The sequence below is a fragment of the Aquarana catesbeiana genome, linkage group LG04, assembly GCF_042186555.1.
Source record: "Aquarana catesbeiana isolate 2022-GZ linkage group LG04, ASM4218655v1, whole genome shotgun sequence".
NCBI lineage: Eukaryota > Metazoa > Chordata > Amphibia > Anura > Ranidae > Aquarana > Aquarana catesbeiana.
In genome coordinates this window covers 293623885-293638956 of record NC_133327.1, presented here as the reverse complement: position 1 = coordinate 293638956, position 15072 = coordinate 293623885, and the positions used below count along the sequence as shown (strand labels likewise).

General features: G+C 37.7%; 1 protein-coding gene across 13 annotated transcripts in view; it reads left to right on the top strand.

The window, feature by feature from the left end:
* Positions 1-15072, top strand: part of DST (dystonin) — a 690079-nt gene that overhangs the window by 590836 nt on the left and 84171 nt on the right. For 11 of the 13 annotated variants that reach the window (XM_073626702.1, XM_073626693.1, XM_073626691.1 and 8 more), the window contains 4 exons: positions 1092-1418; positions 4086-4170; positions 5364-5605; positions 7415-7621. In XM_073626702.1, coding sequence (XP_073482803.1) covers positions 1092-1418; positions 4086-4170; positions 5364-5605; positions 7415-7621 — 861 coding nt within the window. The remainder of the gene's footprint in view (positions 1-1091; positions 1419-4085; positions 4171-5363; positions 5606-7414; positions 7622-15072) is intronic. The other 2 variants (XM_073626703.1, XM_073626701.1) reach the window with 1 other exon arrangement.

Genomic DNA, 15072 nt, shown 5'->3' with positions numbered 1-15072 from the left:
TGTAGCAGACCATACATGCAATACACAGCACAGGGAATGATAATCCATCATAATGCTTGCAATGGCAAGCATCATTGCTCAGTGAGACTATGTAACTGCGCTGACCGATGAGAATAGTTTCTTCCTTATGGGACATCTTACCAGAATAATAATCCTCAGATGCGTTTCCCATTGGTTAGCATGATCATGTGGCTGTACTGACCAATGAGCAACTGCCATTGTGAGTATTATAAAGGATACTTACTTGGGGGCTGTGTATTGCGGTGTAAAGACTGCTGCAACAGCCTCATGGGGCATCACACCCGCTTTGTAAAGTGGGGTCTAGAGGAGTGGCCAGGATATTTGGAGCTGGTTCACATGTTTATTTTTCGTGAAAAGGTGAACATACAATTTAATTGCTGTTGTAGTGTGATCAACCAGGACTTTAGACCTCACGCACATGGACACTTTTTGTGCAGGTCACATCATTTTTCTAGCATGTTTCTGCGCTTGCGATAGGCAGCTGCTGCTTTCATAGTATAAAATGTCTGTACACGGGTTTACGTGGCTACTTGTGCAAACCTGCTCATGCATCCGTACAACCATGGTCGCTGACAGTATGACCTTACTATGTGCAGATTTATTGAAGCAGCAGATTAAACCTGCGTACAGCCATTCAGTACTATGAAGTTTAGTAGCTGTGTACCCTGGGTGCTGAAATACACCAGAAGTTTACGCTGCATGCCCAAAATTGCTTGTGTGCATAAGGTCTTTTTGTGTGATTAGCAAATATCTTTATTATACTCTAAAAAAAAAGTTAGTGCTTCAAGTAACTTTGCATTCTTGTGCTTTCATCTGACTAACTTTGTTCTGCTTTTTCACTTTGAAAACTTTCTCGCTAAAAGACTTCACCTGAATAATATTAACCTCAGAAAGTGCTAATTGTTTTGACAAGTCAGCTATGAAGCTCATCTCTTCCTTTCTCACTGCCTGATTAAACTAACAACGCACTGATTTATTTTTATGTTCCATCGTTATCATTTGTGTTTATTTCATTTGGCCATATTTTCCTCCTTTTTGTTTCTTTTGGTGGATTCACCCTCCTCATTTAGGCACTACAAGACGACATTACAGCTCACAATTCACTATTGCACCAATCTCTGAGCATTGGCAAGTCTTTAAAGACACTGAGTTCCAGAGAAGAGAAGGAAATGGTTCAGGAAAAATTAGATCTCTCACAGACACGGTACATGGAGATCCAAGAGAGAAGTAGCAGGAGAAGTGAACTTCTACAGCAGGCACACTGCAATGCTCAGATATTTGGGGATGATGAGGTTGAGTTGATGAACTGGCTGACTGAAGTACTTGACAAGCTGAGCAAACTGTCAGTTCAAGATTACAGTACAGATGTACTCACAAGGCAGCACACTGAATTGCTGGTATTTTACATTTGTTCATTTATGTTGTATGTTCTCTTTATGTTCATCATAATTTGATTTACACTTTATTTATTTATTTATTTAGCACCATATATACAGTACAATTCATTTTAACAGGCTTGCTGAGAAGAAAGAGATGCTATACATTAACTGGCGTATATAAAACATTCATTTGGGTAGACTTAGATTCTTTCCAGTGAAAGTGAAACTAATATCAATTGTACAACAAACAGATTACTTAGGACCAGGTCTTAATTTTTTGAAGCTTGGAATCTTATCTGAAGGTGGTTACTGTAGCAAAATTACATGTCTGACTAAAGCAGTATTAAACCCAAAAACAAAGGTGTATTAAATTAAAGCTTATCAATACTTAGATGCTGTGGTTGCATTTGTTTTCTTCTTTTAGCCTATTATACCTTTATTTTCACCTGGTGATCCGGCCAGTAAATCTAGTACACATTAAAGCCACTGTTGTGCAAAATGTGTGATTTTGCATTGTTCCAACACAAAAAATATGTACAAAAACTGAGAAGTATATGAGCAGTCTGAAGCCTGGAACAATGGGCTACAATATAAACAATATAACAGGGGTCATCTATCTTGTAAGCCCCATATGGGGTTACTCATATGAATATGAAAGAAGGCTATATGGACCCATGTGTACCAGTAGCAGGCCCCAGTTTTTAGGAGATGTGTAGAAAGTTGGGCAAGTTTATCATGATGTGGTATTTGTCCCACTATCACTGATATGATTTGCTAAGGCCTTCTTGTATTCTGAAGAGTATCTGAACTGTTTTTTTTTTTATTTGCCCTCTTAAAGTCTAAGGGAGCGAGTGAGATCCTCATCCACCATCAATAAACACTAACCCACTGTGGGAGGATTACTTATCTTCCATTTGATGTTATACAGGCCCTTTATGCGTTAATTAGGTGAATAAGTAAGGAACATTTATGTTTCAGAGAGAGTGAGCTGAGGGGTAGGAGTAGAGCCATAAGGTTATCTTCCAGGTGGGATCTGTATTGTGAGAGTTTGCAGGAGATCTAAGAGACTGGGTAGGATATTCATTTTTAGGATGTTCTTTCTTCCGAACCAAGTGTGGGCAAGCTTATTTCAGGAATGTAGATCATGTTTTATCTTAGTCAGAAAAGGAGGGAAGTTTTCACGGAAGGTATTTGACCTTGCTAGGTGTCCATGCTGTGGAAAGCATAATCATATTTAGAGCTTCTGATCTTATAATTGCATAGGACCCAGCATGTTTCCCATTCACGCAGGGGGACTCATATAGAGTCTGTTCCTTTTTAAATTTCCTGTAGCTGACCAAACCATCCAGCAGAAGTGGCAGTTAGATGGTTGAGATACACCATATAACACTGACAGGGGTGCTTACAATGATTAGCTTTTATTCATTATAAAACCTTTATTTAAAACATTTCAAGAAAAAAAAACACTTGCTTAAAAGTGTTAGCAGAAGTTCAGCTTTCATTTTTTTGTCCAGTCCATCTAAATCTGCTAGTGCATCTAATACTACCCTCTCCCCAGATTTACAATGCTGCTGTCCAAAAGTGTACCCATTGCTCCTCCATCCAGAGTGGAGCCACTCTAGACAGAAAGTATGTTACTGGCTGGACAATAGGGGCAAAAAAAGAAAATTAATGCAGCCACCACGAATTAATTATTGATAAACTGCAATATATAAACATTATTTGGGGTTTAGTACCAGTTTAAGTATGTACCCGTGTCTATAGGTCCTCACCTCTATTGGATTATCTGTGTAAACATGGGTAGCATTCACTTGTCTGCTATTGGGTACTGGTTCAATATGTCTTCTATTTTACAGCATTCAAGTTTAAATTTTACTAAAGATATATTATAAGTGCCTCCAAATTTTACTGCAGATGTACTAAAGTACTTGACGTGTACTCCAGCCATACTATTTTGTAGTATTGGAAAGAGCAGAGAAGGGTTAGTGCTTTTGAATAGTGTCTTTGCCTCAATGGCCAAACAGAAAATAATGGGTATTCTCCCAACAGAAAAAGGGATTGCAATAAAAACTTGGTATGGGTCAAAACCTTCCCCACTCTACAAATAAGTATATTTATGCCCGCCTTTGTTCTCCTCTCACTTCCTGTCTTAACGACCAAACAGGAAGGGAGAAAAAAAATCTTCTGAAGAGGGAAACAGGAGTCAGAGAAGTTCTGGCCTTCCTCACTCTGACGAAATCTGAAAAAAAAAAAGTTTTGCTTGTTGTTCCATTTAGCCTAGGTTCACACTAGAATGTGGTGCGCAAAACCCGCGATCCATGCATATTTTCCTCACCGCATTCAAATTGCACCACACTTGCAATCTGCAGCGGGTGTCAGTGTAATCTTAACGTCACCCCAAATGCAGGTCGCAGAAGTGGTGCATTTGCCTGCACCGGATCACATGGTACAAAATGACTATGTGATCCAGTTTTAGTGCACTTCTAAAATTGGTACATGAAGGGATTTGATGCAATGAATGGGGTAAAATTTCACCCCTCTGACTTGCATGTGAATTGTACAGGAATGTGGTGCGGTTCCTGTGAGAGTCATATGCGGTTCATAGTTTGAACCGAGGCTTAAGACATAGGGACCATTCATTTCAGCAGACTGATATATGATCACATTTTACATGCTTTCTCACAGCTCCTTCAGGAAGATATTGTGCTCAGGAAGCAAAATGTGGACCAGGCCATACAGAATGGATTGGAACTGCTTAAACAAACAACCGGTAAGTGAGATGTTAAGCTATATTTATGGGTAATTAGCAGTCTACAAAAACTGAACCTACAAAATAGTTTTTTTGACTGATAGGACTCAGTGAGCTATTAGTGCTGACAGGATGTAGGCTTGAATTGCTGGTATCCGTTTGACAATAGTTTGTGATGCTTCTAAGATCATTCAGAATTCAATGACAGGTGCAAGACCTGCTGCTAGCTCCCTCATCACCTCCTCCCATGCTCGCTTCCAGGACTTTTCCAGAGCCTCTCCAATCCTATGGAACGCCTTACCCCAATCTGTCCAATTATCCCCTACTCTATTGGCTTTCAGGCGATCCCTGAAAACCCTCCTCTTCAGAGAAGCCTATCCTACCCACGCCTAACTGTATTTTAATTTTCTCCATCTGATCATCCCCTATAGCTATTACCTTTTGTTCCACTTGACTCTCCCTTCTAGATTGTAAGCTCTAACGAGCAGGGCCCTCTGATCCCTCCTGTATTGAATTGTATTGTAACTCTACTGTCTGCCCCCATGTTGTAAAGCGCTGCGCAAACTGTTGACGCTATATACATCCTGAATAATGATAATAATATTTGACCTGCAGTTGACCTCCTAACCTGCAGTTGACCCTCAGGCAAGTTTTCCATTGCACAGACTTTGACAAGAATAAAACCTGTCAACTCAGTCCCTTAGGCCGGCCATACACAGTTCGAATCTCCGCTGGTTCAGCAGGAACTGTTAATGGGCAGGCTGAATATACCAACTTGGGTACAACCAGCCTGCCGGATTCTCTTGCAATTATCAGTAGTGGCTGCTATAGCCACTAACGATAATCAATGTCTTCTCCAGGCAGGGACGGCTTCCCCCGCCTCCCGTACGGGAGAAGTCAATGGCCTGGCAGGAGGGATTCCCGTGGTTGCAGGAAATATATTTGCTCCGTGCATGACCGGTCTTACTGTTGCAGAGATTCTTCTTACAAATCAAACCACTTATAGGGGCAATTGCTGTTAATCAAATTAACAAGAATTTGAAATAATTAAAGAACTGGCTAAAGCATTATGATAGCAGCCATGCACAGGAAAGGAAACTCAATGTAATTGGACAAAAACATTAGCATTATGAGAAAATGCAAATTTCTGTGCTAATAAAGGAAAAACTTTAAGTAAACTGCGCCTAATGCTTTATCATTTCAATTTTGATTAGGTGATGAAGTGGTCATTATACAGGAAAAACTAGATGGGATCAAATCAAGATATTCAGAAATCACAAACCTGAGTTCAAAAGTTTACAAAGTCCTAGAAGAGGCATTAAACCTTTCAACACAATTCCATTCAACACATGAAGAGCTGAGCCAATGGCTGGACAAAGTGGAAATAGAACTGAAGAGCTTTGATCTACAGAGCCATAAACCAGAGGAGTTGAACACCATTCAACAAAGAAAGAAGGTACAAGATAATTACATAAAGATTTGGGTCTGTTTAGTGGCATAGTACATAAATGGTGTGCAGTAATATTTGATAGCGTTCCTAATATTTTATCCCATGTAAATTAAGGAAAGCTAACTTTTGATAAGTTTGCATAGGTTACAGCATGCCATTGCTTTTGGACTTCATAGTGTATATAAACTCTAACAATTAACTTCTCTTATTTTCTCCGCTTTGGTTTAGTAAACTGCTAAAAAATGTTTGCCAGATTGTGCAAGTATACTGAATGTATTTGCACATTTTGTCATTTTTACCTCATAAAAGCCCTTCTCCAGCAATAGGACAGCCATGGTGCCCCTTGTAACCTGTGCTTTCATCTTCACCTGGTATCTTTCCTGGTTCAGAGTCTTCAGCCATCTTGATTGACTGGAATGACTTAACTTCTGCATATGCACATGGTAGTTACTTCATCCTAGCACATAATCGTGCCAGGAATGTACCCTGGGCTGTGCGGCTTGGGGTTAACTCAGAAAAAGAAGACACTGAAAGGCAGGGAGATGCATTTATGCCACACCCTGCATACACCTTACCCATGCACCTGCACTGCAGCCCACCACAAGACAAGGTAACACACTACCATGTGCTGTGTTGTGCTTAATTGCTAAAAATGGCATTCTACATTACTAAATATGGTATATGTCCCTTTATTGTCCATTCCATTGCGTTGGCATTCCATTCATTTGCAAGGGATGCCTTAACAAAATGCAACACCTGTAAACACAACACACTAAATTGGACAGGTGAGAAACCAGCCAAACTGATCTTGAAATCATGGTATAAAAGTAAAATAGCACAACAAAATTCTTGAATATGTATGTTTATTGAAGAGCAACTTTTATTTTACATAAATGTTTACTAAAATACTAAGTTTTCTGTAAAGACAACAATCTACAGCCCTCCCCCCCCCCCGAAAAAAACAAAACAATATAAAAATAGAACAAAAAAATGAATAAATTGCAGCTTACCAGTCTTTAGATAAAGTGCCTACAATAGTTCTCTTTTCTCAGACTTTTTTGTCTTTATTTTTATCTTTTGATTCTGCCATTATCATAGGTCTAGTCCTATCATGACAACACTCATTCACCATTCTGTTACACAACAGAAACAAGATAGCACTATGGAACCCAGCCCCTCTTATTCTACATAGCATAGAGTAGCATGGTTCCATAGTCTTCATAGATAACTTAGAACCTTGCATATGATAGAAGTCAGCACAAGTAAAAAACGTGGGAAGCTATTGGCTCTAAAGCAGGGGTCGGGAACCTGTCGATCGCAGCCTACCTGTCTATCATGGCCATCTGACAGGTGGATCACGATGCTGACATGCCGCTGCCACTGTCATTGCCTTACCTACTACTGACCTCTGTACACTGTCCTACCTACTATGGAACCCTAGACATACTACTTACATTGGCCAGAGCTTTTACGGTAGGCTTAGTTTCTATTTTTACAGTGATGTTTGTTTTATTATATTTTTTTACTTTTTCTTTATGCTGTCCTTACTTTTTATTGGGGCCACCCTAGTTCATTACCTAATAAAAAAAAAGGGGGGGGGGGCGAACCTCGGTGATCTTTGATCTCTTCCATGTTGCTCAGGTAGATCTCCGCCTCTTGAGGGTTGCCTACCCCTGCTCTAAAGATTTCTGGCATGATCAACATGTTTTTTTGAACTTCTTAAACAGATATAATATAATGCTTTCAAGTTTACATTTTTGTTTTGAGGTTTAGATATGTTTCAGGGTGTTAATCCTTAGTGTCTTCTTTTTTCAGGAGCTTCAATCAGAAGCCAGAACAAACAAGGCAGTGCTGGACTCCCTGAATGAAGTTAGCAGTGCTTTGCTGGAACTAGTGCCTTGGAGAGTCAGAGAAGGCCTTGACAAGATGGTGACAGTAGACAATGATCGCTACAGATTAGTAAGCGACACCCTCACGCAAATGGTTGAAGAGATAGATGCTGCCAGGTTAAGATCTCAGCAGGTACAGACAATCTATTGATTTTTTTTTTTTTTTTTTTGTTTCAATTTTTGAAAACAAAATGGCAATCTTGGGACTAGAACAAATGTTAAAAAAAGATGCTGTCATCAATTTGATATGCATCTACAACCAAAGCATAGCTTGAAAAGATTTCAAGTGGTGTGGGATATTAGCACAACTAATCTGTATATTGTAAAAGCCATCTGGTGTCATTGTTCACACATCATCGTAAGATAACATAAACTCTGCTCACAATGATAAAGAAGTAAAAAAAAGATAGAAATTCTATACTACTATCCTACACAGTTCCTTTCCTAATCTCTTTTTTTTTTTTTTTGAACACCCATGATTTCTTTCCTGAAAAGCCCCAGATGGTTAGCTGCACCATCCTGTTATTGTTAATAATTGGATTAATGAGGTGCTGCACATCGGTTTGCTTTGAATAATCTAGTCTTCCAGTCTAAAAGAGTCCTTATAATAAATTATATTGTCAACTTTTTTTTACAAGCAATTTTTCTTTTGTAATGTTTTCAATTCAGTTGTTTTGTAAAGGCTTTTTATCTGATAAATATATGTACTTTTTTTAATATAGATATATATATATGTGTATGTGTGTGTATATATATATATATATATATATATATATATATATATATATATATATATATATTTATGATGTGTATGTTAACCAAAATATTAGAAGCACATCATTTGTTTTGGCAAAAACTGAGTGTTAGATTTGGGTTAAATCAGTGAAAGGTTGGTTATTCATGAGCCCGTGTTTGCGAATATTTATTTGTAGCATCGCTGGCCCAAAACAGTTACTGATAACAGATAAAATTGGTGACATTTTTCAAAACATTTTTTTTAGTTTAATGGGAAATCATCAGCTGCAGACAATTGTTTTTGAAAGCTGTTATAAACACAATAATTTACCATACACAGCAATTACAGCCTAATAGAGTTGATGTTGTTCAGTGCATAAATGATCGGAAAGAATGACTTACCACCCCAAAATTGCATGCATCACATAAAATATTTGTAAAATATTGTTAGGAATTCAGTAAAGAATTTTCATTGAATAGTTGTTCAATTTTTCGAGAAATAAGCCCATGTGTCGCCAGCCTTAAAATCATATGATACCCAAGGGTTGGTTTAGTAAATTTGGGGAGTACAAAATCTGGTGCATGGTAGCCAATCATCTTCTAACTGCAGTTTGTTCAATTAAAGTAGAACTATAGACAAAACTTTTTTTTCATTTTGGATAGAGCAAGGGAGGGTTATAACCAATGTCAGATTTTTTTTTCGCCATCTGTTTCCCATTGCGGGGATTTTCCTTTACTTCCTGTCCCATAGCCAAACAGAAAGTGAGAGGAAATCCCTGCAAATTAAGAGAATTCCATGGGGACCCCCAGGTCACCAGAACTAGTGTTCCCATTGGAAGATTCCCCCCTTATTACTTTTATGGGGACAATCCAAAATTTGGGATTTTCTTTTACTTTCACTTTCAATAATATTTGTACACAGGACAAATAGTGAGGATGAATCTCCCTAACGGGAGGGGGGCACAGATCACATGTCCTAATCCCTCTCCACTTTTAACCAAAACTAAAAAAAAAAAAAAGTTTTGCACTTAGTTATACTTTAACCTTTGACAAAAAAAATAAATGGAAGTTAATTGATTTTATGCACAGCTACACCAGATTTTGCACTCTCCAGTTTTAGTAAATCAACCCGACTGAGCCATATTTTCCCACTAAAAATATTGATTTTATTTTAAAAGATATCTAAACTCAAGAACAAAATGTAATACAGCACAGTCTATAGATGTGGTGGCCCCTTTAGTTTTCTTTTTTCAGGCTAAGATGTGGGTTTTTCACAGGATTACCAAGTGAAAGTAAAGCAAAAAAAAAGCTTGAAAAAAGAAAGCCACCTTATCTAATTACTGGTATGACGCAACATACCAAATTTATTTTTTGCAGTTTAGATACATTTTTACAGAGGAAATATATTCATTCCCACATGCCTATAACCTTTATGCATGTTTGTGTGCCTTTGTTTGCTAGTCTCTTAACTGTAGTGTTGTTCAGTCTGATCAACCAAATGCCTGTTGTGCAGTCTGCCTACAGCCTCTTTCACACTAGTGGACTGATTGGGTCCTCCTAGAGCAGCGAGATTAATTGTTAAAGAATTGAAATCGTAAATCTACCCTCCTCCCGAACTTAAAACAGCATTTACCGTTTCTATGTAACAAGTGCAGAGTTCTCTGCTCACTTCTGACTGCTGAAAAAAAAATAAATCAAGGCAGCCTGCCAAGTTCATCTTAACATTGGAGATAACTATAAATAAAGTAACATTTCGTTCTCAGAGCAAAGAAATGAACTTTGGTCTGTAAATGAGGTCAGTTTAACCACTCAAAGACTAGACCTTTTTCTTACACTTGTTGCTCACAAGTTGAAGTCAGTATTTTTTGCTAGAAAATTACTTGGAACCCCCAAACAATATATATATATTTTTTAGCAGAGACACTAGAGAATAAAATGTCGGTCGTTGCAATATTTTCTGTCACACTGTATTTGTGCAGCGGTCTTTCAAACACTATTTTTTTTGGAAAAAATACACTTTAATGAATAAAAAAAAACTAAACAGTAAAATTAGCCCAGGTTTTTTTGTATAATGTGAAAGATTATGTTACCCTGCGAGAATCGTGAGAGAATCATGTTTTTTATTTTAAGCAAAAAAATTGTGATTTTCATTTTAGTCAGAATCGTGCAGCCCTAGGTCCTACTGTCAGTTTTTTGGCAGATCGGATGGCAGTTGGGTGTAAATGGACAGGCAGTCTGTTTACATCCGACCGCCCATAGAGGAGAACGGGCTGTGTCTGCTCTGCAAAAGCAGAGTGAACACGGATCAGCCATCCACCTGCTCAGTGGACAGATTCCACGCTGAGCAGGTGGACTCCAACGGAGCCAACCCCATTTGGAAGAGGCCTACCTGATGTTTAACTAATATATGCTTCTGTCTGGACAGAGCATGTCAAACTCAGAGGAAACATAGTTCTACAGAGTAAAATAAATCTTCAAAGTGGCCCTATCTACCTAAGGCCAATTTTAAATCAAACAGCCAAAAACATTTTTCTATTTTTTGTTCCAGTGCAGAAGGCTTGAAAGTTTGCTTTGAATGTTGTATTGCTGTGTTTCAGATTTCACCTCATTTACTTTATGGGCACTGGCATCAGGATCTCTCCAGTGGGTATACAGGAAGCAATAAATGCACCCTTTTTAGCACAGAAGAGAATATTTTTTATTGCAGGTTATGTTCTCCATTGTGAATAATCTCCTTATTGACTGTGATTTTTGGGACTGTTATACTATCATAGTATGTATAAAGAATGTATAAATTATAAAATTAACATTTTTATTTTATTATTAGTATTTTATTTTAGTATTTTTTTATTATGTAAATGACTGTGTAAATATTAGTCATTATACATGATACTTAGTTTAAGACTTCATTCAGGCAGGCATTTGTTATTGCATCTGAATCTGTCCTAAGCTGAGTGTAGGTAGCTCATACAGGTGCGCCGCTCTATTGGCAGTCAGATGTACAGGGACCTGCTGTAAGTTTACACCCAACTGCCCTCCGATCCGATCTGGCCAGACAGAGGGTAAAGAGAACCTTCCATTTTTTTGTTTTGTTTTTTGCTGGATGAGATCAGACCTGGAGGTAGCTGTGTGTAAACGGACACAAGTCAGATTACATCCAGCGCCCCATAGAGGAGAATGAAGGGTCCGATCAGGTCCAACTGACAAATGGACAGCCAGATCTTATCAGACCTCTTCTGTGAAAGGGGCCTAATACCTTTGAGAATTATTATGTACTGCAGTATCTGTATATGCATATCCAAGTAAATCTGCAATTCCTTTAGTTAAATCCACAAATTACAGATACATCAATTAGGATATTACACTGATAAAAACACAAATATATCTGCACGGGTATAGATATAATTCACTGTGATTTTCACATAGCAAGCAAAACTTTGTGTTTCTTCTATTATGTATTGTTAAACATGCTACATGATAAAAGAATACCAAAGATTTTTAAAATAAGAACACATTCATCAAACTGTCAAACCAGCTTTGATGTTTGTGAGAGCGAAAAATCATTAAAAGTTTCGGAAAGAAATGTATCAGTGTGTTTCTTATTACACTTTGGACTGGAAATAGAACTCAAAAGAAAGATTTGTTGAGGACAAAAAATGTAAATTAACCACAAGGACTATCATCACATTCTGCAAAGCACAATATCACAGGGGAACTTTTATCACTTCTTCTACTGGTCCTCAGGATTGCATTTATTCAGCAGTCAGAAATGTCACTGTGAAAGAGCCCTTTATGTAGATATCCAATAGCACTAGTCATTCTCATGGTTTGCTGGATGTAGATTTTGTCATTGATTCCGGCATGTTTAGTACATACCGCATTAGTTGACTGACTTTCCCAGTAATTTCATGTATATTACATGTAATATTCTAAAGAGCTATCTAGCTTTATTTTATTTTTTAAAGCTAGAAATCTAGAAATGTTAACCTTTACAGCGAGTATTCCATGTAACCTCAGAAAATCTGGAGTTCTTTTCATAACATAGCGGTGAATTGAGTGGAACACTTTGGGAGATGTTCTTCCCCATCAAAGTAATATCACCTCCATGTAATAACACAAATCGTTCCCCATTTCTCATCAAATCTCTTATCAGGTAAAGATAAATATTTGTTCATAAACTTGATCCTGTTTTAGCTACCAAAGACAGTAGCCAACCAAAATTTCCAGTAATAGAATCGGTGATAGCAGAGCAGATCTTTTTCTATTCTAGAACTAGGATGACCCCTAGGATACATACATCAGTATGAAGTATGGATGCCATATACACAACCACTCGGCATTGCAGCAGTGTTTTTAGCACACGGGCATCTTAATTAAAAGTGAAACTGTTAGCCATTCTATACTTATAAAGTGGAAATAAACCATTCTATCCTTTTGGAGCTAAGTACCCTTATATCTTAGCCTCTGTTTGGTCTGCAATTGTCATGGTGATGCACATGTGATCAGTTATAACACCAGCCTTTTGATGGTTTGACAGTTTGGTTGCAAGCATGAGCAACTGCGACAGTTATCATTCATAGCCTGCCTTGAATGTAACTGTTAAAACTGTTAAATCAATGGGTGCAAAAAAGCAAAGTGTAAATACAATTAAATTTCAATGGTATGCCATTTTGAAACTAGTTTCCTTTTGTTTTTATGGGCCTGACTTAAATTCTAGCCTAAATGACATACATAAAAATCAGCACAAGGGACATAACTTACATTTAGTATGATGTGTCCCTTGTGCTGATTCTTCTTGGTTTAGGAAACATTCTCTTCTTTTCTACGCCAATCCAAAATTTCTCCTAAACCAAGAAAAATCAGCACAAGGCCATCCCATCCCATGTTTAGTGAGAATGCCTCAGAGACCAGTAAATCAGCCCATTAATTAAAGGAAAGAAAATCACTCAATTCCCCCATCAGCACAGTCAGTGTTGATTAAGGAATCCCTCCCACAGCGCTATTGTGTTCTGGGGGGTGGTGGGTTACCTTCCAGGCCGGCAAAACACAGTGATTACTTCTAGCAGCTATAGCTGCCATCAGTAATCGCATGTACAAAATTTGACAGGCTAGTTATACCCAATCGATCAATGGATTGACTTGGGTACAGTCAGCCTGCCCATACATGGATCGATTCTTGGCCAGTCCCTGCTGAACTGGCTGAATTTCGATCCATGTAGGGCCAGCTGAGAACTCTCATCAAGACTGGGGGATGGCATTCAAACTCAGGAAAGTCACGACTAAGTAACAAAGTGAAACTACAACAAAATATTGCCTGCCTGCAAACCATCTAGGCACACTACCAGTCACATATATATTAAAGTGGTTTAAGCTTGGTCTCTTACTCATGGGAGAACCCCCTCTAATACATTTTACCCAATGCAGGACTTACTAGTAAAAGCCTCTAAAGGAAGCCCTGTATTGGGTGAAACATGTTAGAGGGAGTCCTCCCATGTGTAGGAGACCAAGCTGAAACCCATTTATTCTAGATGTGACTAGTAGTGTGTTTGGACAGTGTACTGGTGGGCACCAATTTGTTGTAGTTTCACTTTGTTACTTAGAGCCTGACTAGCCTTTGTACAGCCTGACCAGCACCTGGAAGCAGTAGGAGGCGGTTGGAGCTTCATCCTAGGGTATTTGAGCAGTACTGTTTTAGTTTTAGCAAGCTGGGTTAGTGACAAAGTAAAACTAGTTTCAGAGAGCCGCACAGAAGTTTTTCTTTGACTAGCAAAGTTAATAGTAGATATATTTTATTTTTATTATTATGTAGGTATTATACTTAAAAAATTTTATAGCATTTATATTTTACACAGTTTTAGGTATGGCATTTGGTAGTATGCCATTGGTGCACTAATTGCTGCTGTATGGAAATGTGCATACTATGCCATGCCAGCATACTGTATGTATTATGTCCCATATTATTTTCTGTTTTTTTTTTTTTTTCACATCGGTGCCACTGCATAAATACCAGTGATGTTTATGTGTTGCCTGTGTCTCTGTCTTTCCTTTTTTACTAAAGGCTTAGTGGATGGGGAAGAGAAAACCATGGCTGCTGAGCTAATATAAGCAATAAAGTCAATTTATTACTAGACCTTCACTGTGATCCTACTGGTTACTGATGTTTTATATTCATGTTTACATATTCTGATGTACAATTTGTGCTTCCTAATTGTATCACAGAAACCAAAGAAAAAGGCTTACTGCTGAACAGTGATGTCTGTTACTGTTTAGAAAAGCCATCATTAATTCAGGTTTCTTGGCAAGCTGTATGACTCATAGTACATTTCATTGTATTCTAATTTTTTGTTGCCTCAAGTCTAACTAATATTTACAAATGCTTAATCCTAACAGAAATAGTTCTTAATAGCAGCTGAATTAAGTATTAGTGCTGGTTCTCAAAAGAGCATTTTTTTTTTTTGTAATTGTTTATTCACATAATTATGTACTTCATATTTAAAGACAGCTAATCTATGCCTTGCTATCTTACCTTTGGTGTGTGCACAAAAATATACTGTATATGTATAGAAAAATATTCTCAAACAATATATATAGTTCAGCAGTCTAACAGACTGCAGCATGTACAGTATGTATTTATTTAAAGCCAAGCAATGTTTGTTATACCTAATATCATTTTATCAATCATCAGCAACTCTTTCAGGCCAAAGTAAGATCTCTTTCTCAAGCTGAATAAATGTCAGAAAATGTACTCCAAAGTGCTGTGCAATGTTAAATACATGCAGTAACAAAAATATGTAAATCAGAATAATATCAGAGGGTATACCCTACAGGTTTATCATTCCTTTAATATTT